Below are 24130 nucleotides of genomic sequence, written 5' to 3'. Positions count from 1 at the left end.
ACCCAATTTAACATATAAACTTCATTATTTTCATGAAAATCATTTATTTGCCAAACCTTCGACAGTGCAACAATGGTGGAAAAACATCAAGTATCAAAATAGAAAAATCAGTCATGAATAGTGCACGAATTTATCAATTATTACAGACAAGTTTTTTCATACAATCAGAATTCATCCATAACATAAACCATATTGGAGGTTAATGACTCCTCTACCCCACCCCTCATGCATAAGCCCTATTGAAAGCTATTTTCTCCCCTTATCGGATACTCCTAGTAGCAAAATTATGATTTTCGATAAAAAAAAACCTCTTCTCCACTCCAAGTCTCTTCCTCTTCTTAGCCCTTTGGTCTCTTTCTCTTTTCTCTAGTTTCTACGTACTGACAAAAGTAGGTTATTCCTAGGTTTCTCTCATTATAATAGATAGTTAGGGGGAAATAACTCTTAATTATATTTTTATCTCCTACTAACAAAATGATTGATCCTTCCTCCCATTAATTTTTCCTCAATTCTCACTTTCACCCCCAAAAGGTCTATTTTTCTTTTAATTAATTAAATCTAGTAAATTATTATTACTAAAATAATTTCCAGTAATTTTGGCCCACTTCTACTCATCACCTATAACCATCTTTGCACCCTTAACTCAAGGGTACACACCCCCACCCCATATTTAATTAATCACTCACAATTAAATAAATACGCAAAACAAAATAATTCAAATAACTCTATAATTCAAGAATTAGGGTGTTACAACAAGTAATTTATCTAGTTTTTGGTAATTCAGGAAATGATCAACCTTCCCGCATACAACTTTCATCACATGTGTGAGGCTATCAAGGAAAGCACAAAACACAATAAGAAGAATGTCTCTTATGCAAGGCTTGTTTCTGAACTATTTCATCAGAGTAGGTTGGTTGGAACTCTGATGAGTTTTGATGCTAATGAAGATATGGAGATGTTATATGGGAATACTCTCTCAGTTGTTATGTTACGGAATATGAACATTATCAAGAAGAAATATATGATCCATCCTTTTACATGCCTCGGGATCAGGAATGATAAGATTGAATATATTGATGACTTTCCGACCATCTCCAACATGGACGATCTTGAAGTTATTATAAAATATATTAATATGGTTAGATAAGAGACTAGAGTAACTCTAACCATGAAGAACATTCCTAAAGCTCCTAAAGGCAGTGTGTACAAGCCTTCAAGAAAGAGAAAGCAAGTTGCTTCTGAGTCTGAAATGGTGGTTCTGAACCTACCTAAGAGGAAGGTTGTACAAGTAACAGAAGTTTAGAAAGAGGTTCAAGAAGTGGGCTCCACAACTTTCTTGATTCCTACCAATACTAGGAGTGTATCCACTGGCAAGACACCCCATAAGACAACCACTTATGAATAGCATATCAAAAAGAAGAAGTTGAGGAAGATGGTGCTACCAGAAGTTCCTCATAAGACAACCACTTATAAATAACCTGTCAAGAAGAAGAAGTTCAAGAAGATGGTGCTACTAGAAGTTGATGATGAAGATGAAGAAGAGGATGAACAACCTCTACTTAAGAGGACCAAGGTTGTGAATAAGGTTGCTTTAAACATTCCTTCAGAAGATGTTCAAGCAGGAGCAAGATTGAATGCATATGTTCCACTCAATAAGGCTATGAAGAAGCCTTTTATTGTTGAAGCTATGTTGAAGCAAGTAGAATATGTGGAGAAGGAAGATGAGGTTTCTTCTGATGTTGGTACTTCTGTTGTATAAGAAGAAGATGTTGCTCAGACTCTTGAGACCAATGAGGAAGAAGGTCAACCTTCTTTAGATGCTGCAGAAACTGTTAAAACAAATATTCATTTGAATTCTATCTTAAATAATTATTTAAACTATTCCAATTACCCCCTCATGAAAAAATCACCCACACCAACACCTTCTCAATCACCTAAACCCTCAATCACCAATGAGGAAATTTCTAGATGATGAATTTTGTCGCACTAGTACAATCAATCTTGCGTATTTTGTTTGGATCCAAGAGGATTAGATATTACTCTTGTGGATTCAATCCATATTGGGTCGTCTTTTCTCCTATTTTCAAAAATAAACTTGTGCTCGTGCTCGTTATTTTAGGGTTGAATTCTGTGAAATTACACTTGATTCTCTCTCTGTTCATGATCATCTACTCGAAATTCGAATAATTGTTGATGTGCAGAGTCGTCTCAAATTTTTTAGAGGCCATGTGCAAGAAGTTTGGGTTAGCTTTAGTTGAGTCTTGAAATTTTTCAAGGGATCGTATTTAACCGTAAATTAACCATGTAATATGTGTATGGAGCCCGTTTTTAACATAGTTTAATCATAAAAAAGTGTGCAGCCATGTGTTGTAGGTCGCCTTGCATACCCTCAAAGACGGTCATGTTGATGTGCTAGCCTCCATTGAAGATCCTATTCCAGCAATGAGGTGTTTACGTTATGAAAAAATTGACATAACCGTTATTAAAAGAAACTATTGTCAATTTTAAAAATGTGGTGAGAGGTTATTAAAATAAACTATATTGGAAGTAAAAATATTGCATATTAGAAAGTTACGATAGAGAATCAAAAGTAAGATAGAAATTTAAAATTTAAAAAGAAAAAACAACACCATTAAAAACCACATCATTTCAAAAAATAGTAGTGATAGTGTTTCTTAGTACGTGGTAGGTGTGGTCTTAACTGGAAATAAGCTTCGGCTCTTCTTCAAGAATCAAAAGATCATTGATCAAAATTGAATAAATAAAAATATTATAGAATGAAAAAAGTTTTTAAAAAATAGTATGTTGATTGAGAAAGAGATGGAATTTTAATAAAAAAAAGATTTTTAACTTGTGTCACCATTCAACCGTTAATGGAAGGTATAGATGTTTTTTTTTGTGAGAGATGGAAGTTAGTTTATCAATTGGTAACAAATAAAATATATCAACCACTCAAGTTATTTATAAATAAGAGGGAGGATAATTTTGGAACAAAAATAAGTCACTCCAAAAACTTGTATCCCATTTATATATAGTTATAGATGTACAAGATTTGAAAATTCAATCTAAAAAAAAACTATTGTCAATTTTAAAAATGTGGTGAGAGGTTATTAAAATAAACTATATTGGAAGTAAAAATATTGCATATTAGAAAGTTACAGTAGAGAATCAAAAGTAAGATAGAAATTTAAAATTTAAAAAGAAAAAACAAACACCATTAAAAACCACATCATTTCAAAAAATAGTAGTGAGAGTGTTTCTTAGTACGTGGTAGGTGTGGTCTTAACTGGAAATAAGTTTCATCTATTCTTCAAGAATCAAAAGATCATTGATCAAAATTGAATAAATAAAAATAATATAGAATGAAAAAAGTTTTTAAAAAATAGTATGTTGATTGAGAAAGAGATGAAATTTTTATTAAAAAAAATATAAGATTTTTAACTTGTGTCACCATTCAACCGTTAATGGAAGTTATAGATGTTTTTTTTTTGTGAGAGATAGAAGTTAGTTTATCAATTGGTAACAAATAAAATATATCAACCACTCAAGTTATTTATAAAAAAGAGGGAGGATAATTTCGGAACAAAAATAAGTCACTCCAAAAACGTGTATCCCCTTTATATATAGTTATAGATGTACAAGGTTTGAAAATTCAATCCACAGGACTTAGTTCCTTTTCCTCACCTTTTCATCCTCACACACAAATCACTCTTTATAATTTGTTTCTCGTGCCTACCGTCACTAAAAAAATTGATAAGTGTTAGTCACTTCTCAAAAGATAATAATGTTTACTTCATATTTTATGCTAACAAATGTCTTGTGAATTCCATGTTTCTGATGCAATTTTATTGGAAGGACATGTGGGAAATGATGGGATCTGTGAGTTCTCATCAATAGATGTTTCAAAGTTTGCTCATCTTTCTAGTTTGTCTCTCTTTCCTTCTACAAATAATTGTGTACCTAGTGTTAATTCAGTTGGTGTAATCTCTATGTTGCCCTATTTTGGCACCTTAGGTTGGGTTATACCAATGTATACTCTCTAAAACTAGTTAGGCAACATTGTAATATCATTTTCCATTATAAATCCAATGATATTTTTCTGTTCTGCTTGTTGTATGGGAAAAGCTCACAAACTTCATTCATCCACTTCACACACTACTTACACTAAGCCTTTATTATTAATTTACACTGATTTGTTGGAGCCTTCTCCAAGTGCCTCTACATCAGGTTTTCACTATTACATGTCTTTTATTTATGTTTATCTAAATTCACTTGGCTTTATCTCCTTGAGAACAAATTTGAGGCTCTCATAATTTTTAAACAATTCAAAACAATGGTTGAATTGCAACATGATCTTCCCATTAAAGTTGCTTCATCTAATTGGAGGGGAGAATTTTGACCTTTCACTAAGTTTCTAAATGACTTAGGGATTTTTCATAGACTCACATATCCTTATACCCACCATCAAAATGGTATTGTTGAAAGAAAACACAGACAAATAGTATATATTGGCCTTACCCTATTGATTCAAGCCTAATTACCCCTAACATATTGGGACTATGTTTTGTCCACGGCAAATTTTCCCCATTAATAAGTTACCTACCTCATCCATTAATTTTCAATTCCCTTATATTATGCTCTTTAACCAATTGTCTGACTACAAATTCTTAAAAGTGTTTAGGTGTGCTTATTTTTCCCTTTTTATACCTTATAATGCCCACAAGCTTGATTGAGGTCTCAATAGTGCCTTTTTCTTGGCTACTCAACCTCTCACAAGGGGCATAGATGCTTATCCCCTAGTGAAAGTCTATACATCTCAAAATATATACTTTTTTATTGCCTTGTCCCATTTCTAAAATTTTATTCCCAATCTACCCCATTGTAGAAAAAAAATCTCAGGATGCCTTGTTTTTAGAGTGTACTCGCCCATTGAAGGGACGAGTTCATGAAGCCTTTTTTTGGAAAGAAGGGACTCGGCCAATGGTTGGACGAGGAAAAAATGCATTTTTTGTCGTGTGTGGACTCGGCCAATGGATGGCCGAGTTGTTGAAGTCTATTTTTTTTATTTTAAGAGTTTTAATTAATTACTATTGCATTTAAATAATAGTTTTATCACTCATGACATTCATTGATCGAGGGATGCCACTAATAGTAGAGTCACGGCCAATGAATGGTCGAGTATTCACGTCTTAATTTTCTATAAATAGCTTAAATTGTAGAAATGTAATTCATATCCCATAGCAAATTGTTTTGGTGAGAATGTCTGTTTGGGGTCTTGTGTTTTATGAGCAAGACAAAAAAATCAGTGTCTTCCTAGATCCGCAATGGAATTTCATAACATTGATTGCAACCATCCACACTGGTTTTCGACAATTGGGTGGGCGTCGTATGAAGGTGACAAAAGTAAAGTATCATTGTCCATACATAATGTTGACTGATACAAGCCCTGAGGGTACGTACATGTATTACCTGGATCATATAGAAAATGATTTAGATGTTCAGTGTATGTTTTCAACATATAGTGGTGAAGTTAACATAGGAGTTGAAGGTCCACTTGTGTTGGTTATTGTTGATTAGTTAGTTAATAAGCTCTATGAATTTAAGTTATTGTGCTTGTACTTTGTAACCGGAAGCCTTCAATATCAAATCTATTCCATAATGTTTGTTTCCAAAAGACATTCGAAATACACAAGGGTTGATGATATAAAACATGCTTAAAAGTTGATAATAAAAAAACAACATAATCATCTAGAGGGTCCTGTAACATTTGGACATTTCCTACGCATGTGTCCTATTTCGCGGAAAATCCCGCACCTTCTCTTTTCCTTTTCAACGTTGTCCATTTTGGTTCTAATTTGAGTGTTGGTTGGGCGCCCTTTCTTCCTCCTTCTCATAGAGTCGTCGTGGCAAAGAGTAAATCTTTCATATCATTGCAAATTCTCCTCATGGGGAAGTCCTAGGAAACTCTCCTTGTAGACCTTGAAGAATTTAAGAATTTTGAACACGTCTGGTATCTGAATGGAGTAGTCATGGCGTATACTCGAACATGTTGCAATTACATGGGAGCAAGGTAAGTGAAATTCCTGAAATTTCTAATAATCGCAGTGTTGTTTCCAAGATAAATGTTGAAATTACCGGTTGGTCGAACATCATTCTGATTAATCTTTTCATGGACCATGAAATAGAATCTCTCGCGATCAAATTGCATGACGTTATGTGTGTTAGCTTTACTAACTTCTTCAACCATCCCCTTGTTGCAATTATCAATGAAAACTTGGCCAGAGGCCAACATTCTTGTCCATCGATGGCCTCTTTTACCAAAGAGTGGTCCTAATCGATAGTACATAGAGTTGACCAATGTAGTGATTGGAAGGTTTCGGGTTTCTTTAAGTACCAAGTTCATTGCTTCTGCCAGATTAGTTGTCATGTGGCTCCAGGGTTGCCCTCCATCATATGCCCTTGCCCACTTCTCCCGAGGGATTTCGTCTATCCATGATAAAGTGTCATTGTTTGTTCTTCGGATTTCCCCATGGTAGTAGTTAAATGTCGCCTCTATCAACGCATAACCCATGTTAATAACTTTTTTGTGCAGTTCCTTATCTTTAATCTCACGCATGAAGTTTCGTGCAATGTCTGTAATGCAATAGACATGTGAAGATGGAGGATCTTGTCATCCATTTTTAGGATTGTTATATTCACTCTTTATTGATTCATGTATGTCTAATATAAGACACATATTTGCTTATGGAGTAATGTGTATTCTCAAATTCCTAAGAAAGAAACTCTAAGCATCCTTTGTCTCACCTTCAACTAATGTGAAAGCTATTGGGAAAATGTTCTCGTTCCCATCCTGTGCCAGAGCCATCAACATAGTCCCTTTATACTTGTCATACAACCATGTTCCATCAACTTGCACAATAGGTTTACAATAGGCGAAACCACGTATACATGGTCGAAATGCCCAAAATAGACGACGGAAGATCCTTTTGTCACCCAATTGGGATCCATCGTATGAAATCACAGGTAAGGTTTGCAATTCTATAATAGTACCTGGAAGATATGTTTTCATTACCAGTATCCACTATGGCAGATCGTTATAAGATGTCTCTCAATTTCCATGCAGCGATTCAATTGCCTTACATTTTGCAATCCATGTCTTTTTGTACGATATTATATACCTATATTTTTCTGCAACATGAGCGATGATCACCTTCACCTTAAGAGAAGCGTCGTGATTAACAAGCTTCATTATGCTCTTACTAATCATTTCTGAATTGAGTTTTCTATGGTCTTGTGACATAGAAGTGGTTGTGCATGTATGAGGCCCACCAAGCTTACCAATCTTCCACTTTGAGTTCCCCTTACACAAAGAAACCCTGCATTTGAATTTTGCATGCAGAATTTTTACATTTGATGACGTATCATACATTGGCAGATTTAGTCACTGAATAATCTAGACTACGTTTTATATGCCATTGTTGCAACGCGACAACACATGCTTCCTTATTTTCAAACTCCATGCCCTCCTCTATGTCGTCAGCATTGTGGATTGGTGTGAAACTTCAAAAAACAGAGATCGGTTCAGCATCATCCAAACTTATATTTTGCATGTGAAAAGGTGGATTGTACAAATTGATCGGTTCAGCTCTTACTGCTACGGTAGGTGTATCGATGAGGTCTTCATTGCCATCATCATCGCTAGCACCAAATAGATCTTCAAATCGGACCTCTTCTTGATCATCCTCACTGTCTTCGCCAACCTCTTCATTCGGTATGAAAGGTTCATTATTTTGATTCGGTTCATCGTCAGTGGTTTGACTCATTCCATATTGGTGTGACTGTACGGATTAAGTTGGATATGTTTCAAGATGTTCAAGTAGACAAACATATATCTCAATGGTGGATAATTGAGAAAATGTCATGTGACACTGAAACATTGACTTAACTTCTTCTTCGTTCTCAATAGGTGTCATTACGTAAAAGACGGTATCATCGTCCCCGTTAATTAATTGATGGCGATAAATAATTTCTTCAACGCGACTTTGCAACTTTTTTTCAATTTGATCTTTCAGATGATGTGAATTTTGAATAAATGGATCTTTGTATTGCTAAATGAGAATCTCTCATTAATATTTGTGAAATGGGGCTTCTGTGAAGTAATGTAACTAACGATGTTTACATGGAGAATTTAGGCATAGAACCGACAGCTTCAGATAAAAATGGGGCTTCTATGAAAATTGTTTGGTTAGAAGCTCTATTAACATAGTTAAAAAATAATTTTCCCCCACGGAAGTAGAAAATATTCTTCATGCAAAGTTTATATTTTACTACTAATTGCTACATTCTTAATGCCAGATAAGAGTCACAATTTATTGCATTCATCTTGGTTACCTTTAGTAGAAGACCTGGAAAAATGTAACACATACAGTTGGGATTCTGCTTGTCTAGCAACATTATATAGACATATGTGGAAGGAAGCTCATAAAGGAGTGAAGAGCATAAGAGATTGTGTTGTATTACTCAGTGTCTGGGCATTCAGATGTATACCGTTGTTTGCCCCTATTAGTACCGAGGTGCCATCGCATTTGTATACATTAAGGTACTCAAATTTATTGAATGCACTTTATTGTTCTCACAGTAAATTATACATAACATTAATACTTTTTTTGTAAATGCAAGACGGTGTCAACGAGGTATGCATTACAGAAATAATCTTCGTCATCATCTACGTGGGTACCGAGTTGCAATTGAACACATGGAAAAAAATGATGTAAGTATTGTACATTATAATCTTTAACTTATCTAAACTTCTTATTTATATTATAACAATTATATTACTTATAATAGTTTATATGGAGGTCGTACATACAATGCCCAGTGTCTGACTATAGTGACAGTCGGGTCTGAAGTGCGATAACATATATATGTTTCTTTACCGCTGAGATGCATCAGACAGATAGGGTCAAACTCCAATTTAAATTTGAACAACACATCTCGTCTCAGCCAAGATGTCTAAGGGAACACCATAATATGACTATATTCCAAGCTTGAAATATACATTGACAAGATTTAAACAAAGAAGAGGTCAAAGAATGGATAAAGAGAAGGCATTTGGTATTACAAGGGAACTCGGTACTTGATGAGTCTAAGCGGGGTAGAGAATTTATGATTGGTTTTTGACAATTCCTTTTATGCACGTTGCTTCGACATAATTTTTGAACGATCCGCGTAACGTGTCTCTTCTTCAATCCAACAAACTACTATGCCCCTACATCATGACATTCCCCCCACGTTGACATCCCAATTAGGGGTCTGACCATCTTCATTCGTCCAACAAACATACCATCACACCCATACCACACAACAACACATCTTTTATGCCACCTCATCCCAACACCAAAATCACCACACTTCATTCCCTCAAACAAACTACTTTTACAACCAACAATATCAACAACAAACCAACATACGTCCACTCATACAATACACTTAATTCCTCAACCAAAATTTGATAATTCAAACCCCCAATCTCAAACCCAAACATTTAACACTACATTCGCACAACCCACTTCTACATTCAACCTTGATGATGTCTATTATCCTCCAATTCAACACACTCAACCCAACACCTTCACACAACCAACACATTTTCCACCCGACTTTGATCTCACGGATGAGCAACTACTAGATATCCCTAATTTTTCCATTCAAGATTTCGACGGTATGGAAATGTGTCCCAATACATCACATCAACATCAAGATCTGTCTTCCGACTCATCCCCATCTCCCCCAAGACAAAGAGTTGAAGACATAGGCAAGGGAAAACGCAAAAAAAGTAGGCACAAGATATGGAACAGGCGGTCACTATAACAAATAAAATGTATTTTTTTCATGTAGTTCAATAAAATGTTTTATTTCTAACAATTATTTATATGCTTAATTAATATAATTCTAATTTTATTATAAAAACAAAAATTAATTTATATAAAGATTATTTTAAAAAAACTATAATTTATATTATTTAAATAATATAATTATTATAAAAGTATTCATTATTAATACTAAAATGTATTTAAATTTATTTATTTATTTTTAAAATCGTTCCTTCATTCACTCGATCATCCATAGACCGAGTCCTTTCTACTCAAAAATGGGTTTCACGAACTCAACCCTTCAATAGGCAAGTATACTCTAAAAACAGGACATCCAGAGAAAAAAATCATAATTGGGATAGATTAAAAATAAATTTTCAGAAGTCCAAATATATGATTTTCAAAGAAGCAAAATTCCTTATTCTGATTTATTTCCCAAGTCCACCCACATACCACCTCCTGTCAGATGTGTCACTCTATCACCTTTCAATTTAGTTCCCTCATTACCTCTCATCATAACTCTAGTCTTGAACCAGGTGGTCTCACTCCTTCCTCAATCTCTGAGCCTACCACGTCAGTGTCTCCTTCTGAGTCTGATTTGCCAGCTTTTGAGCCCCTTCTACCTGAAGCATGCATCCCTAGTTAGTCTATCTCAGGGTCCATCTCACCTAGTGTCTCAACTGAATCATTATCCTCATATGTCTCATCTAGTCCATCTAGTTGCACAACTCAGTCTATAGCTTCTACTTCTACTTCTCCAGCAAAGAAGGTTTCCTCCATCCCACCTATGGCCATTCATGTTTCTAACAGGCCTGTTAACTTGCAACATATGCAAACTGGAGCAAAATCTCAGTTTTCTGAACCGATATTGCAACCAAGCTGCTTCTCACTCATACTGAGCCCAAAACTCCTAAGCAACTTTTGTTGACCTCAGTTGGAAGGCAGCCATGCAGGATGAGTATGATGTTTTACTCAAGAACAACACATGGTTTCTTGATCCCTTGTTCTTGATCCCTTGTCTCCCCACAAATGTACCATATTGTAAATGGGTATTTAGAATTAAATAAAACCTTAATGGACATTATTAACAAGTATAAGGTCGTGCTTGTTGTCAAAGGTTTCCATCAAAGGCATGACTTTGATTTTACTGAAACAACTTCTCCAGTTGTCAAACCCATACTAGAGTCATTCTAATAATTGTCATCATCCACAATTGGTTTATTCAGCAACTTGAGGACGCATTCTTTAATGGTTTGCTTGATGAAGAACTATATATGGAGTAACCCCGATGATTTGTGAGCTCTGATTCATCCCTAGTGTGTAAGCTAAATAAAGCATTATATGGCCTTAAATAGGCCTCTAGGCAGTGGTTCTTCCTGGGTATACTATTTATCTACTTGCCTGTGTATATGATATTATTCTCACTAGTAGCTCACTGCCTCTCCTGACATAAAATACCACCAAGCTGAATACAGCACTCTCCTCAAACATCTTGGCAAACTTGACTGAGGTCAAGCAGACACCTCGTAGGCCTATTTTGCTTAGTCAGGCTAAGTATCTTAAGGACCTACTCTAATAGACTAACATGTTTGAGTCTTGCTCGGTGACCACTCATATGCAATCCACCTGCAAAGTCACCAAAATTGGCTTTCCGACACTCTTTGGTCCCTACATGCATAGGTCTGTGGTAGGGGCACTGCAGTGGCTTTCCGACACTCTTTGATCCTTACATGCACAGGTCTGTGGTAGAGGCACTCCGGTATGCCACTATCATCGTGTCTGATATCATTTGTGCAGTCAACAATGTGTGAATTTATGACTCATCCTCTTGAGACACATCGGTTAGCTGTGAAGAGGATTCCTAGATACCTCAAAGACACCATTAATTATGGGTTTTTGCTCTCTTCTATATGGAACTCCCTCTTTAAAGGTTTTTTATGATACAGATTAGGCATCGGGCCCTGATGATAGAATTAGCAGCTCAGGTGCAGTTCTATGGTGCATCCTCTTGAGACACATTGGATAACTGTAAAGAGAGGATTCCTAGATACCTCAAAGACACCATTAATTACGGGTATTTGCTCTCTTCTCTATGGGACTCCCTCTTTTGAGGTTTTTTGTGATGCAGATTGGGCATCAGGCCCTGATGATAGAATGAGCAGCTCGGGTGAAATTCTACTGGTTCACTATCCAATCTTGCACTCCATAACCAAGCATATGGAAATTGACGTCTTTGTTAGAAAAGGTCTTGGCTAAGCGCATTCAAGTGCAACACATTTCTGGTTCTGCTCAAATTGTTGAGTGAATCTTAGGCACAAAATTTGTTAGATCTTACGTGCTACTGCATGTTATCCTGTTTGGTCTATAAAAGACAAACCATTGAGACTTTGTAACTAACTATTCATGAAATGAAAATTCTGTTACGATGAAAATGAAATAACCGCAGCAGCTGACAGCTTAGCACATCAACTAAAACTACACATTTTCTTTCTCTAGCATAAATAATTTACCAGAATAAAAAAAAAGCATTAAGTATACACAAATGTTAATGCCAAATGGTTGAGCAACTCAATGAGCTCAAATGCTTATTGTTGTACGCTTACCATTAACTACATAAAAATACAGTCAAAATTATTACAAATAACAATCGGCGTTAAGATCAATTAGTAGAATGCAGTACAGGGAAGGGGAAAAATTATGAGGTTACATAATATGCTCGGTACAATATGGTGCCAGCAATATGATGCCTTTCAGCATAAATGCGACTGTAAAATATGTACATCAACTTTACATATCTTCCCTAGTATGGTTTACAAGTGAGAATGCTTTTGTTTCAATGCACACCCTTCCAAACACAAGTAAATGCAATAAATGCTCATCCACTATACAGCATACTATCACAATGAATGTACAACAATGTTAACAAAACTTCCTCGCCAGAGCAAAATGCAGTGTTCTGCAACAATTCAGTACCAGAGTCTTGTTCCTACATTTTGCCATACTCATAAAATTCCCCGTGCAAAATGGCATGGCATCGTATATTGTGGATGTCAGCCTCGTGGGTGAGATAAAAAACCAGACTGACCAGGTTGGGATTTGTCGCTCTATCTGTCATGTTCCCCTGGTCCAGTAGCATATACATCTTCATTAGACTGCTTGTCATTTGAAAGGCAATCTGCGGGAACATATGCATATCCTTTAGGTAGCCTTGAATTCTTCATAGATGCTTCATCTGACGTCATAACAAGCTCTTTTCCAAAGGTTTCAGTAGTCTGTAACTGCAAATAAGCATGATGGATGAGGTCTTGTCCAGCTAAATCCAGAATTCAACATTTCAATTAAATATTTCCAAGTAAAAAGTGAGGGAAAACAAAAAAAAATAAAGACCTTTCGAGATTTGGTTCTCCATACATCCTCCTCCGAGATATTGCGTGATGTAGCAGAAGCTCTACGAGGAATCTGTTTGCCAGAAAATTGCATCTTCTCTGGAATCTTGTGGTTATATTGACTTTGTGAGGTTGAGCAGTCATCATCCAATTTTGGGTCTGTGTCCATGGATACGGCAACTCTGACACGGTGCTTAGCAGAAACTGAACTATCCACAGTTACATCATCTGATCTTTGGAGCGCTTCACTGCATGATCTGTATCCCTCTGTGGTGGCTTTAAGGGATGTTGTAGCTGATTCTGAACTACCATCTGGAAGAATGAAAGGACTCTGAACAAGCACAGACCTAGCAATATGATCTCTTTTAAAGGCAAGTATGTCATGTGAGCATAGAACCAACTCCCGCTGCATTGTTAAAAGAAGCATAAGTCAATAGTCAAAATGACCAAAAAAGACGGATACCACATATAGAGATTCCACACATTACTCTAGAAATGACAATAAATGTCATCAAGAACATAATGCAAATGGTGAAAACCCCACTAAAGCCTTGACAGAGCTTTGAAAAATGCTCAATTTTTACCTTTATCTTTTCCCGTTTGACAATTCTTTCACAAAGGAGCCGTAATCTCTCAAGTTCAACCTGTTTCAAATGCATTTAGAAATAATCAAGTTATTTGATAACAAAAAGGATCTGTGCAGTCGTGGTCTTTTGCACATATAATAATACCTCCACTCATTTATATACATGTCATTGTTACATAAATAAAATACTTGAATAGAAACGACCATGTCTTGTGCGTATATCTTGAACTAAAAAAGTAAGAACTTCCGGTTCATGGAATTATTTAGTTTCATAGTAAAATAAGAGAAAAAATGCATCGGCATGCTGTATTCGTAGAAATGATGAACAAGATTCGAGTGTTAACAAAGGCCGGCAATTCCATCCTGCAACCTCTTCCTAGACAGACCAACTAATTCTTGCCATGTCCATCTCTGATCATAATCAATACCGACATACAACTCTTAATACTTTTTTTTTAATGAATGTATAAGTGTCAAGTTACTACTCATTTCAGCTGAAATGAGAACTAAAGTTGCACTCACAAAAAACCCCCTCCCCCCCATGTTGCAGTCATAAGACTAGTTTTTCAGCAATGATGTACTTCATCAAAATAATAAAAACAGGAGATTAACTCTTGAGGGCGAGTTTCAAGAATTCAAAAATGATTCTCAGAAATAAGTTACCCAGGAATAAAAAACTGTTTTATAATTTGATGTTGCTAGGAAAATGGATAATAAAAAAGTAAGAATTTCCGTTCATTGAATTATTTAGATTTAACTGTGTAATCAATATTTTCTATTAAAATAATAGAAAAATGCATCGGCAAGCTGTACTCAGTAAAAATGAGGAACAAGATTTTAAGTGTTAAGAAAGCCCAGCAATTTCATCCTGCAACCTCTTCCCGGACAGACCAACTAATTCAAAAACCTTTAAATGCCCTCAATATGACACTCGACAATCTCAATACTAGATGTGATTGATTAAAAGATTCAACAAATGCCAGCTGTTATAACATCATAGTTTGAGAGACCAGCACTCTATACTATGCAAAACAAATTTGCAAAACTTACTCCATATTATCCAATGACAATATATCCATTACCAAGCCTTAAAATAAATGAGTACGGAATCAAGATTAAAAATAGATAGGAAGGTCTCACCCTAATTTGCTTGATACTTTTTAATTCTTCAACTCCATGCTTTGGAATTTCAGCCTGGGAAAGTGAGGACTAGAAACGTAAGATCTCACTATGGTTGGCCAACAAAATGAACATTATACAACAAAAGAAAAAATAAAACCTTTGTTTTCTGCTCCAAACTATGCTTTTCACAGTAAGCCTTGTGTTGCATCTTGCCCCCAGCAGTCCTCACAATCATGAACAAACCAGCACTTCTAGCACAGGATGGATGGAATGTGGTCAGGCAATGGCCATAACAACACTGCGTATAGCACATGTGAACATTGCTAAAAAATTAGAAATCTTGATTCCAAAAGCAAGCTGATTGAGAAAAGAATAGAAGTGGAAAATAGTATCTGAGTTTAACATTACCTTCATACAAACACCATGTCTGCGGTGGCAGACGCAACAAATATCAACTCCTTTTCGCACAGTCTCCTGTCATTTAACAATATAAAAAGATAGGTGTCAGACAAGATAATTTATGATCTTTTTAAGTAAACAAGCAAGAGATAAGTAGTTGGAGTTCAAAATGCAAGAATCATTTGTTCCAGCAATCCACATACCATTCCTTCAATTGCATCTATTTGTCCTCTTCTGAATGTAGACTCAAAAAGCCACTATAAAATATTGTAAATATCACAGTTAAAACAAAAGTTAGGCATTAAAGGATGACAAGAACAATTGCAAATAAACTATATATATAAAAGTAACCTCAGCACAGAAGGCATGAACCCATTGACCATCAGAAGATTTCCTAAAAGCACCGGTAGTACCGCCACAGAGAGCACATTCTGCAATAAAATAAGGCTTCTCCCAGCTATTTATAGCAGATGCCCCAGAACTTTTGGACAAGTCTTCACACAGCTCACAGAACCATGGACCTGTTGTTTCTTTCACACTACGATAGCAAACAGAGTGCACCACAACCTGCAACCAGAAAATAATAATAAGTGGAAAAGAGCAGAGAAACAAGTGCATAAAAAAGCACCAGGGCTAAGTTCTAAAACCTTGCAACCAGAACAGACTAGGATAGGATTTAACATATTCTCAAACCGTCTGCAGATATCACATGATTTATGTTGCTCCTTAGAAAATTCTGAGCTTGGCAGAGAAAAATCCGAATATTTTTCTGATGAAGCTCTAGTGACAGCAACTCTCGAAAGAGTCTCTTTAGCACGTGGCATTGGCTGAGAACATGCACCAGTCCGCCCGCTTAAAGCATCCAACTTAAATGAATTCTGAAAATTAGTATACTTTACTGTCAATAAAAGCCAAGTGTTAAAATAATTATTGACAAAAGAAGTACATATGACCTCGTGTTGCACAGATTCATCAATGGTATCTTTACGAAAAGAAGAAACCCTGGAAGATGCTGCAGCTGCTGCAGTTGCAGCAGCCAACACTGCCTGCGCTTCCTTGTGCTTTTTTTCTTTTCTACCCAGTTTCTTTGCCTCCCTAAGATCAAGCAGATACTGATTAGCAATCACAGCATCCCATCTTTGTTGATGTGTTTTATCAATCTCCTGAGGCAAATCCTTTGCAACATTGTAGACCAAGTTTTCTGCAATTAGAAAATTAGAATATTGAACAGTCAAATATAGCTATAACTTTAAAATTGAACATGGAGACAACAAATGATATTTCAACTTCAGATTAATTAGAAAAATGAAGTAGGTGAGAATTCAGGAGAAAATGATGCACAAACCAGTAAGGCTCTTTTTTGCAACTGATCTCTGCAGCAGTCTATGCTGAAAATATAAAAGTTCCGTCTCCAACTCATCTTCTGAATAAAATTCCAAAAGTTGCAAATTTTTATCCTTAACCAACTGCTCTATTTTTACTTGATCGGGCTGGTAAACATCGGTGCAAATTAATTGCTGACTTTCCCTATTTGAGAAGCTATTAGCTACAGAGGATTCAACCAAAGAATTTCTGTAGCCACTTAAACCTGCAGAGAGAGAAATTTAGTAGACTAGTCCAAGTAACATTGAACAAAAAACTGAGGAGTCAATGGTATGTGGTCAATCTAATTTCCTAATCACATGGAAACCTATTAATTTCATACATGAGTATAAATACCATCCCAAGGAGGATTTTGACTTTTTAGACAGTGAGATTTGGATTTTTAATATACCTTTTTCCAATATATTATATAAAAAGGTTTGTATCTTTTAAATAAACATGTTTAGGCATACTCAGGAAATTCAAACAATCACACCAAATGCCTCCTAAAGATAATATTCAAATCTATCTCACCTATAAGATCCTTCGGAACCAAGCAATCATGAATCTGAAGCAATTTCTTGTTAATGTATGGGTGAATGTAACTAGAGATTGCTTCCATTTTCCTGCATTCAGAAAACGAACTTTGACTTTAAAGAAGAATGCCAACCTAAGTCACGTCAAAGGTTGTCAACTGATACACACAGAGACATAACAGTACAAGCTGAATATAATTAAATAGCCACATTGAGAAGCTCACATGGAACAAGGATCGGGTGGTTCTGAAGCAGAATGAGATGGATAGTGCAGATCAGAAAGCATGGAAGCATTCTGCAAATTAGTAGACTTTTGTTCTGGAACGCATAAAGATAAGCTGGGTTTGTAAGGCTCATCAGCATTACCTGCATATCGTAGCTATAAATACTCATAACATAGGAAGAAAATGTCATAAATACTCAATTAACTAAAGCATGTTGGCAGTTAACATAAATCAAAATCAAATCCTTAGCATTTCGATTTCATAAAATGATAGCTTCCAAGATGAAGTTGTACCTTGAACCCCATGAAATATATCATCAGACTTTATTATATTCTGCAGGGAATGAAAAACAGAAAATAGTAAACAAAATGAGTTCAAATATTGTCAAGATTTGTCAAAATCAAGAATCAAGAATGAAGAAACTCAATTAGAAAAAAGAGCAAAAACTATTTCCCCCAGTAAACAGGAACAGAGTGTTATCCCACTAAGCAAGTACTACTACTACTTCAATAACGTACATTCCACTAGGTTTTAGAGATAGATATTATTTAGATTCGGACTTCTCCCAATGGTTTTAAAGATAGATCTCTTGATTATCCTACTCATTAAGCAAGTGAAACAAATGAATGAAACTTCTCATTATGATATGGTAATACACTGTAATGTCTGTGTTCAACCAATCCTCACAAAATATGTACATATCATTTTTAAAGACAGGTTCCAAAAAACAAAATGGAAGAAAGAAGAAAGAATTGACCATGTGGTTCAAAAATGACAGAAAAAAGAACCACTACAAGGCTTATCTAAATATAAGCCAGAATTATGTGTAAAAATAATATTTAATTACCCAAGGAGTGAAAAGAAAATAACTTTTAGCAAGACAAAGACCTTTTTGGTCTGAGAAAATATTTTCTACTCTCATTTTAAGCTTTCAGTTTTCACAAACAAACCCGTTAGGAATCTTTACTTTGTTACAGTAGAAATATTAGTGATTATTAAAATCAGCAAATAAAAATAAAAAATGCCATATGGATTTTCCAACCCAAATAGGCCATGTCATAATATTACCGTTTCAGTTTCAGTTTCAGTTTCAGTGGTATCAGAAATTGACGCTTTGTTGGAAATTCCTGGATTTTCACACTCAGGAATTAGGAACTTATCAATTGATACGCCATTCTCACTAGTAGTAACCCCCTCCGATGAACATATCACTTTATTATCCTTCAAAATCCTAATGTTACTGATAGTTCTTCTCCTTGGTGGTACAGACTTAACATTAACAGCAACCGGATTCGGCAAGCCTGAATCAGATAACGGTGAAGTATCAGAACCGTCTGAAGCTCCACTTCCATCCAGAGATACATTGGCTGGTTTGATTTTGGCTTTTAAACCTTTGTGAAATGCCCCAGTATACACATGGGCTTTTAGCCAATTGACTATTTTGTGTTGCACATCAGGGGCCATATAACCTTCCTGCAACTATAATGTATGAAGCATAAAAACAACAAATATTTTGTTCAAACAATCATTTTTCGCACAGAGTACATGATAAAATTCAAGCATTACATTGATATTTGCAGTTAATGTATCTGGTGAAATGCCAATCTCCAATGCTACATTGTTCACATCAACTTTCCCTCTCTCTATCAACTGGCAAAAAGTGAATGTCAGCTTTAGAATAAGCAAGGCAAAAAATAGTTGTTAACAAAACTTTAGTTTCAATGTAAACAGTGACTGTTAATAATGAGCGGAATACCTTTTTCAAAACAAGTGCAAAACTGGGGGAATCAGAGGCATTAACATTCTCATTGGTTCTCCCTTCCACCCCAATATTATGTGGTGGCGCAGCGCCACATCCCAACATATTTTGAGCACTAACTGTACAGACAGACAATCCGCCGTCAGGAGGTTGATCATTATGGTTCAACGTGTCTGGATTGGTATCAGACTCCAACCCTCCATTGCTACAACCAATTTTTACATTGTGTTCGCTTTTTACTGGCAATGTCACTGGGAGGTCATTAGCTTTTGGAAATTCGTTGCCAACTGCAATAGAGCCTCCCAATGGCAAGATGCTTCTGTTCTCTTGTAGATCTGAGTGTTTCAAGCAAAAAGCCCGCAACTCAATCTGACAAAGTATAACATAAAAAGGTACGTGACAAACAACTCCTGCAGCAAAACAGTAACGAAAAAAAGAGGGGACTATTTACTATTGGCATATTAGGAACTACTCCAATATTGATAATAAACAACTTGCAAGATTTGTTGTTTCCTTGTTTACTGGACAGAAATGGGATGGGATTTAATTCTGAAAATTACAGGAACTTACATTATCATTACCGTACTTTGCCCAAACCTCCATTCTATGTCTAGCTTCCCTTGCACATAAAGGATGGAAAGAAGTTCTGCAGGATCCTAAAACACCATATAAAAGGAAACAGTTATGAGCTAAAACAACGTGAAGAAGAAAAGATGGTTATGAATGCCAACTAGCAACAACAAGTTACACACCAAATCAAAAAAGAACATTGAGATACTTGCAACTTACATTAGAAACATGGTAAGAGACAATAGCTGCAGTGCACATTACCACAGAACCTTAATCAAACATGACTCAAAAAATGAAAACAAAAGAAAAGAAAAAAGTCTGTTTATGCTACAAAGTCACCCCATGCTTTTCATTTTTCAATCCATGAATAGGCATAAACAACAAGTCGATTGTCCAGATTAGATACTACTGTCAATATTCTGTACAAGATTGGAAAAGTAAAGGACTGGGATATTCACTTCAAAATTGAATTGTATGAAACTGCAATAAGAAAAATTGAAAGAAGTTAACCTTCAATTTTATTAGTACCACAATTGTTTGGGACTTGTAGTCTGGTACAATTAAGAAATCAAAATAACAAAATTTGTTGCACATAACTAATTACAAAGAAATATGTTCTTCAAGACAAGGAACATAAAAAGTCTCCAAAAATTTGCATTCTTGAAGCGAGCATGTAATGTATAATACAACTCTAATGTCAAACAAAATTAGTATTTTAACAGTTACCACTAGAATAGGCCAGGCAGAATAACTAATGTTCTTCAACTTTAGTCAGGCAAAATAATACTTAGCATTTTTATCAGTCATAACATAACACTTGACCAGCACTGGATTATACATGTGGAAGCAAGTAATTAATGAATAGCAGGTTTTTGAGCAGACATAATGCCAAGATGTAAAAGTATATGTTCTGCGCCAATATAACATAAAAATGAAAATAGTATAGCAATATGGATTGCAAATAATCAGGGTGGAAACTGAACTTATTTTCATCCATTGTCTAAAGCTTAATACACAATCATCTTTCAACAGCTTAAGCAGACCCTCAATATTACCACAAGCAAGAAAAATGTGAACTTTACAATGAAATGACAATAGACAAATATAAGGAATTTTGTGAGTAGAAACTCAAACATTGAGCTAAATTGATCAGAGTCCAAGCAGCTGCACAATAAGCTATATAGCTTTGAGACACTAAAATGCTGGCCTAAGGAATGAAAATTGCATATTACAAAACAAAACATACCATGACTGCACCGAACACATGCACCGGATTTCAATTTGCAAACACTACACACCAATTTTCTTCTGGTTTCCTTGATGCCTTCCACATTCATAACAGGCTCCATCTTCTTCAAATCATCAATGTAAACCTCTGGCATCCACAGACAACAATACAGGTGCACAAACTGGGAAGACTCAACTCCTTCATCAACACCACTAACTGGTTTTAATGCGCCGCCCTTCTTTGAGCAAAGAACACATGAACTCACCGAATTATCAACATCACCCTTTTGCTTACACCAAGAGCACAACCAAGACTCATCTACATCATCTTGTATACCATAGCACTTCCAATGAACTGCGGCTTTACAAGAAGAGCAGACTATTAACCTGTTGGAATTCGTGCCAGAATCTCCTCTACCACAATAATGACAACAAGGTTGGTCCCCATCACAAGAACTAGTCATTAAAACTTTCTCCAAACCAGCATCACCACCCAAAAGCTTCCTTTTCTTGGATGGACGCTCGGAAGCTAAAAAAATCCTATTCCTACTACCTAAAAACCACTCTAAACTATCACGGGAATCAGAAGCGTCACAATTCTTGTCATCATTAGGCAAAGCTTTTTCCAATTCAACTACGTCACTTAACTCAATTCCCAAGAAACCATTCTCGTTGTTCACCTCTTCAATGACATTCTTCTCATTCTCACTACTAACTACATTGAATAATGGAGCAGGCTTCTTCTCATCCTCACTACTAACTACTTTAAACCTTGGAGAATTTCCCAAATGCGGAATTGTATAACACTGGCGAGAAGCTAAACTATAAGAAGTAGAAGCCTCCAATAACGTGTCAATATCAGACAAATTCAAGTCCCTAAAACACTCCTCCGTCTCAACCCAAACATCAAAACCGCGCAACTTTTCCCCCGCTCTAGAGGATTTCTTCTTTTTATCACCGCCACCGGAATGGGACTTCTTCTGACGCTTCCGGTTATCCCCAAGGCGGCTCAACAAACTTGCTAACCCACTCGGCAGAGTAACAGCAGCAGAAGTCGACGTCTCCTCAGCAACATCGAAAGGAGAACGCTCGCTTAAGGCTTTCCTCGCCTGGGAGAAGTAATCAATTTCCAAAGCGGCGGGGAAACTTCCCGGTGTGGGCCTCTCCTCGACGACGGCGGCGGCAGCAGAGGCTTCTTCCACCATATTCTTCCGGCGGTAACATCGCTCCCCGGTCATCGCCGGCAATAACAAAGTGCAGATGAACGAAAGCATTCCATTATAGAAATTGAAACCCTATCGCGAAAACGTGTAGGAGTAGAGAGAAAGTGAGAAACGCAATCGAAGTTAAATTCGGTTTGGGAGTGAATGAACGAACGGAAAAAGGAAGAAGAGGATAAGCCCCGTTTTCTAGGGTTAGGGTTCAGTTATTGTTTGGGATCCGTTTTCTTAGACTCGTTAATATTTTTGTTTCGGGCAGTTCGATTTCGCTTTCATGAGGCTAGAGAGAGAAATGAAAAATGGAAAAAAAAATGAAAAATGGAAAAAGAAAAATGAAACAAATAACGTAAGAGAGAGAGAGGAGCGAGAATTTAAAAAAAATGATGAGAGAGAGAGAATTCGCGTTTTTTGCAGGCTGTTGGAAGGTGTAGATATTTTTATAAGCAGGGTTTTTTATACGGTGTGATGACGACATACGCTACATATCGTGTACCACATACTGATATACACGTGGCACGCATGATGCTGAAGGTGAAAACGTGCAACTTACCTGCTACCTACTGTGTCCACCAAATATGCATCTCATTCATATACGAGCAATGCAAAAAGCGAAATACTCTTTTTATATAAAAATAAAATAAAAAATTCAAACAATTCAACATGCTCAAATAGTTATTTAGTTTAATTTTAATAAATTAGTAAAAACACGGAAAGGGGGATTTACTAAAGGAAAAAAGGGTTGCACTCGTAAGGAAAAATCTTTTTATATTACCAATAAAATATATGGATTAAGATTCTTTGAATTCATTAGTTATTTTTTAGAATTTTTTATTCAAATATTCCATTTTTAAAAAAAAAATCTTAAAAAAACTTAGTTTTTCAAAAAAAAATCAAACTATCCCAATTTTAAAAAAGAAAAATACGTAAGGCATAGGCGTCAGATTAATTGGCGTCTACCCTTAAACATTAAGTGAAGCGTCAATTAGATTGGCTATAGCACATGGTACTGTCAATCCAATTGGCGTCCATGTGTAATTTGGAAGAGGAGACATCAATTTGTTTGGCGCCTCAGTGTAATGTGGAAAAAAAATTATAAATAGATGTGTTGTGTGATTCATTTTTCCATATCTCATTTCGTCATATTGCAAACATGTTTGATGTTCGTTGTCGCTATGGAAAGTGATTTATTCGAGAGACAAGCATCTGATGTTGATGCTCTTCTGGAACATCTGTAGTTTCGATCAACTGAAGAGGGAGTTGGTTCGTTGGTTAGATGGAAAAATACCAGAATGGGGAAAATCAGAAGTATTGAGAGGCTCGATAGTATATTTGGTTGGGTGCGAGTAAAAACTGATAAGAATGTTAGGGAAATGATGTTTGGACGAGATGACATCAGTTTGATTGTTGTAATCAGTTGGAAATGTTCTGTTTTAAGTTTGCTTATGTTGTAGTGATGTTTGTTGTTAACCTTGTTGTAACAAAAAGATAATGATGATATATAAAAATTCAAGGTTATAAAACTTGAAAGGAGATACTAAATTATGATGCAGATAATGCTCCTAGATTGGGACATTTGTTCTTATTGTGTCCTGGTTGACGACATATATTACATAATCTTATCATTTTATCAGTCGTATCCATTTATGTTATAATATATGTGTTGTTTGGCCGTCTTTTTTTCACTTTTCGCATCTCATCGTTGTGTCAAACTATGTCACCTTCATATGGAGACCAGTATTCCTCCATTGGTAGCACTGAGAAGCTTTTGTTATACACATTCATGATGGTAATGACCTTGTAAACATCAGATAGATGGTTGTAAGCATCCTGGCGAGTATGTGCGCATGTCGCAAGGACATGGGAGCAA

At 35.9% G+C, this 24130-nt stretch overlaps 2 protein-coding genes across 3 annotated transcripts; both read right to left on the bottom strand.

Moving 5' to 3' along the window:
- Nucleotides 1-6784: 6784 nt before the first annotated feature.
- On the bottom strand, nucleotides 6785-7823 carry LOC127080336 (uncharacterized). The gene is made up of 4 exons (XM_051020665.1): nucleotides 7630-7823; nucleotides 7474-7560; nucleotides 7141-7376; nucleotides 6785-7050 (listed from the first exon to the last, which is right to left on the bottom strand). Exons 1-4 carry the CDS (start codon nucleotides 7821-7823, stop codon nucleotides 6785-6787), a joined length of 783 nt encoding a protein of 260 aa, XP_050876622.1.
- Nucleotides 7824-12417: 4594 nt separating this feature from the next.
- LOC127084138 (uncharacterized) lies at nucleotides 12418-22668 on the bottom strand. 2 transcript variants are annotated; one of them, XM_051024541.1, is made up of 19 exons: nucleotides 21063-22668; nucleotides 19817-19902; nucleotides 19244-19615; nucleotides 19054-19137; nucleotides 18556-18960; nucleotides 17781-17820; nucleotides 17488-17629; nucleotides 17262-17353; nucleotides 16711-16953; nucleotides 16319-16566; nucleotides 16013-16243; nucleotides 15717-15932; nucleotides 15569-15622; nucleotides 15375-15440; nucleotides 15124-15264; nucleotides 14985-15038; nucleotides 13843-13902; nucleotides 13260-13664; nucleotides 12418-13150 (listed from the first exon to the last, which is right to left on the bottom strand). In XM_051024541.1, the coding sequence occupies exons 1-19, from the start codon at nucleotides 22315-22317 to the stop codon at nucleotides 12977-12979; spliced, it is 4368 nt and encodes a 1455-aa protein (XP_050880498.1). In that variant the 5' UTR covers nucleotides 22318-22668; the 3' UTR covers nucleotides 12418-12976. The 2 variants fall into 2 exon arrangements, with proteins under 2 accessions (XP_050880498.1, XP_050880497.1); XM_051024540.1 differs by having other exon boundaries at nucleotides 18556-18966; nucleotides 21063-22667.
- Between the last annotated feature and the right edge of the window lie 1462 nt (nucleotides 22669-24130).

The sequence above is a fragment of the Lathyrus oleraceus genome, chromosome 5 (assembly GCF_024323335.1).
Source record: "Lathyrus oleraceus cultivar Zhongwan6 chromosome 5, CAAS_Psat_ZW6_1.0, whole genome shotgun sequence".
Classification (NCBI taxonomy): domain Eukaryota; kingdom Viridiplantae; phylum Streptophyta; class Magnoliopsida; order Fabales; family Fabaceae; genus Lathyrus; species Lathyrus oleraceus.
This window is presented reverse-complemented; position numbering and strand designations above follow the sequence as displayed.

Coding starts and splice junctions, on each gene's coding strand:
- LOC127080336 (XM_051020665.1), bottom strand. CDS start 7,823: ATGAGTCAAACCACTGACGATGAACCGAATCAAAATAATGAACCTTTC. Junction 7,561..7,629: donor AGAGCTGAACCGATCAATTT/GTACAATCCACC, acceptor TGTTTTTTGAAG/TTTCACACCAATCCACAATG. Junction 7,051..7,140: donor AAAGACATGGATTGCAAAAT/GTAAGGCAATTG, acceptor CATATCTTCCAG/GTACTATTATAGAATTGCAA.
- LOC127084138 (XM_051024540.1), bottom strand. CDS start 22,317: ATGCTTTCGTTCATCTGCACTTTGTTATTGCCGGCGATGACCGGGGAG. Junction 19,616..19,816: donor CAAAGTACGGTAATGATAAT/GTAAGTTCCTGT, acceptor ATACTTTGTCAG/ATTGAGTTGCGGGCTTTTTG. Junction 15,933..16,012: donor TAGTCTGTTCTGGTTGCAAG/GTTTTAGAACTT, acceptor TTCTGGTTGCAG/GTTGTGGTGCACTCTGTTTG.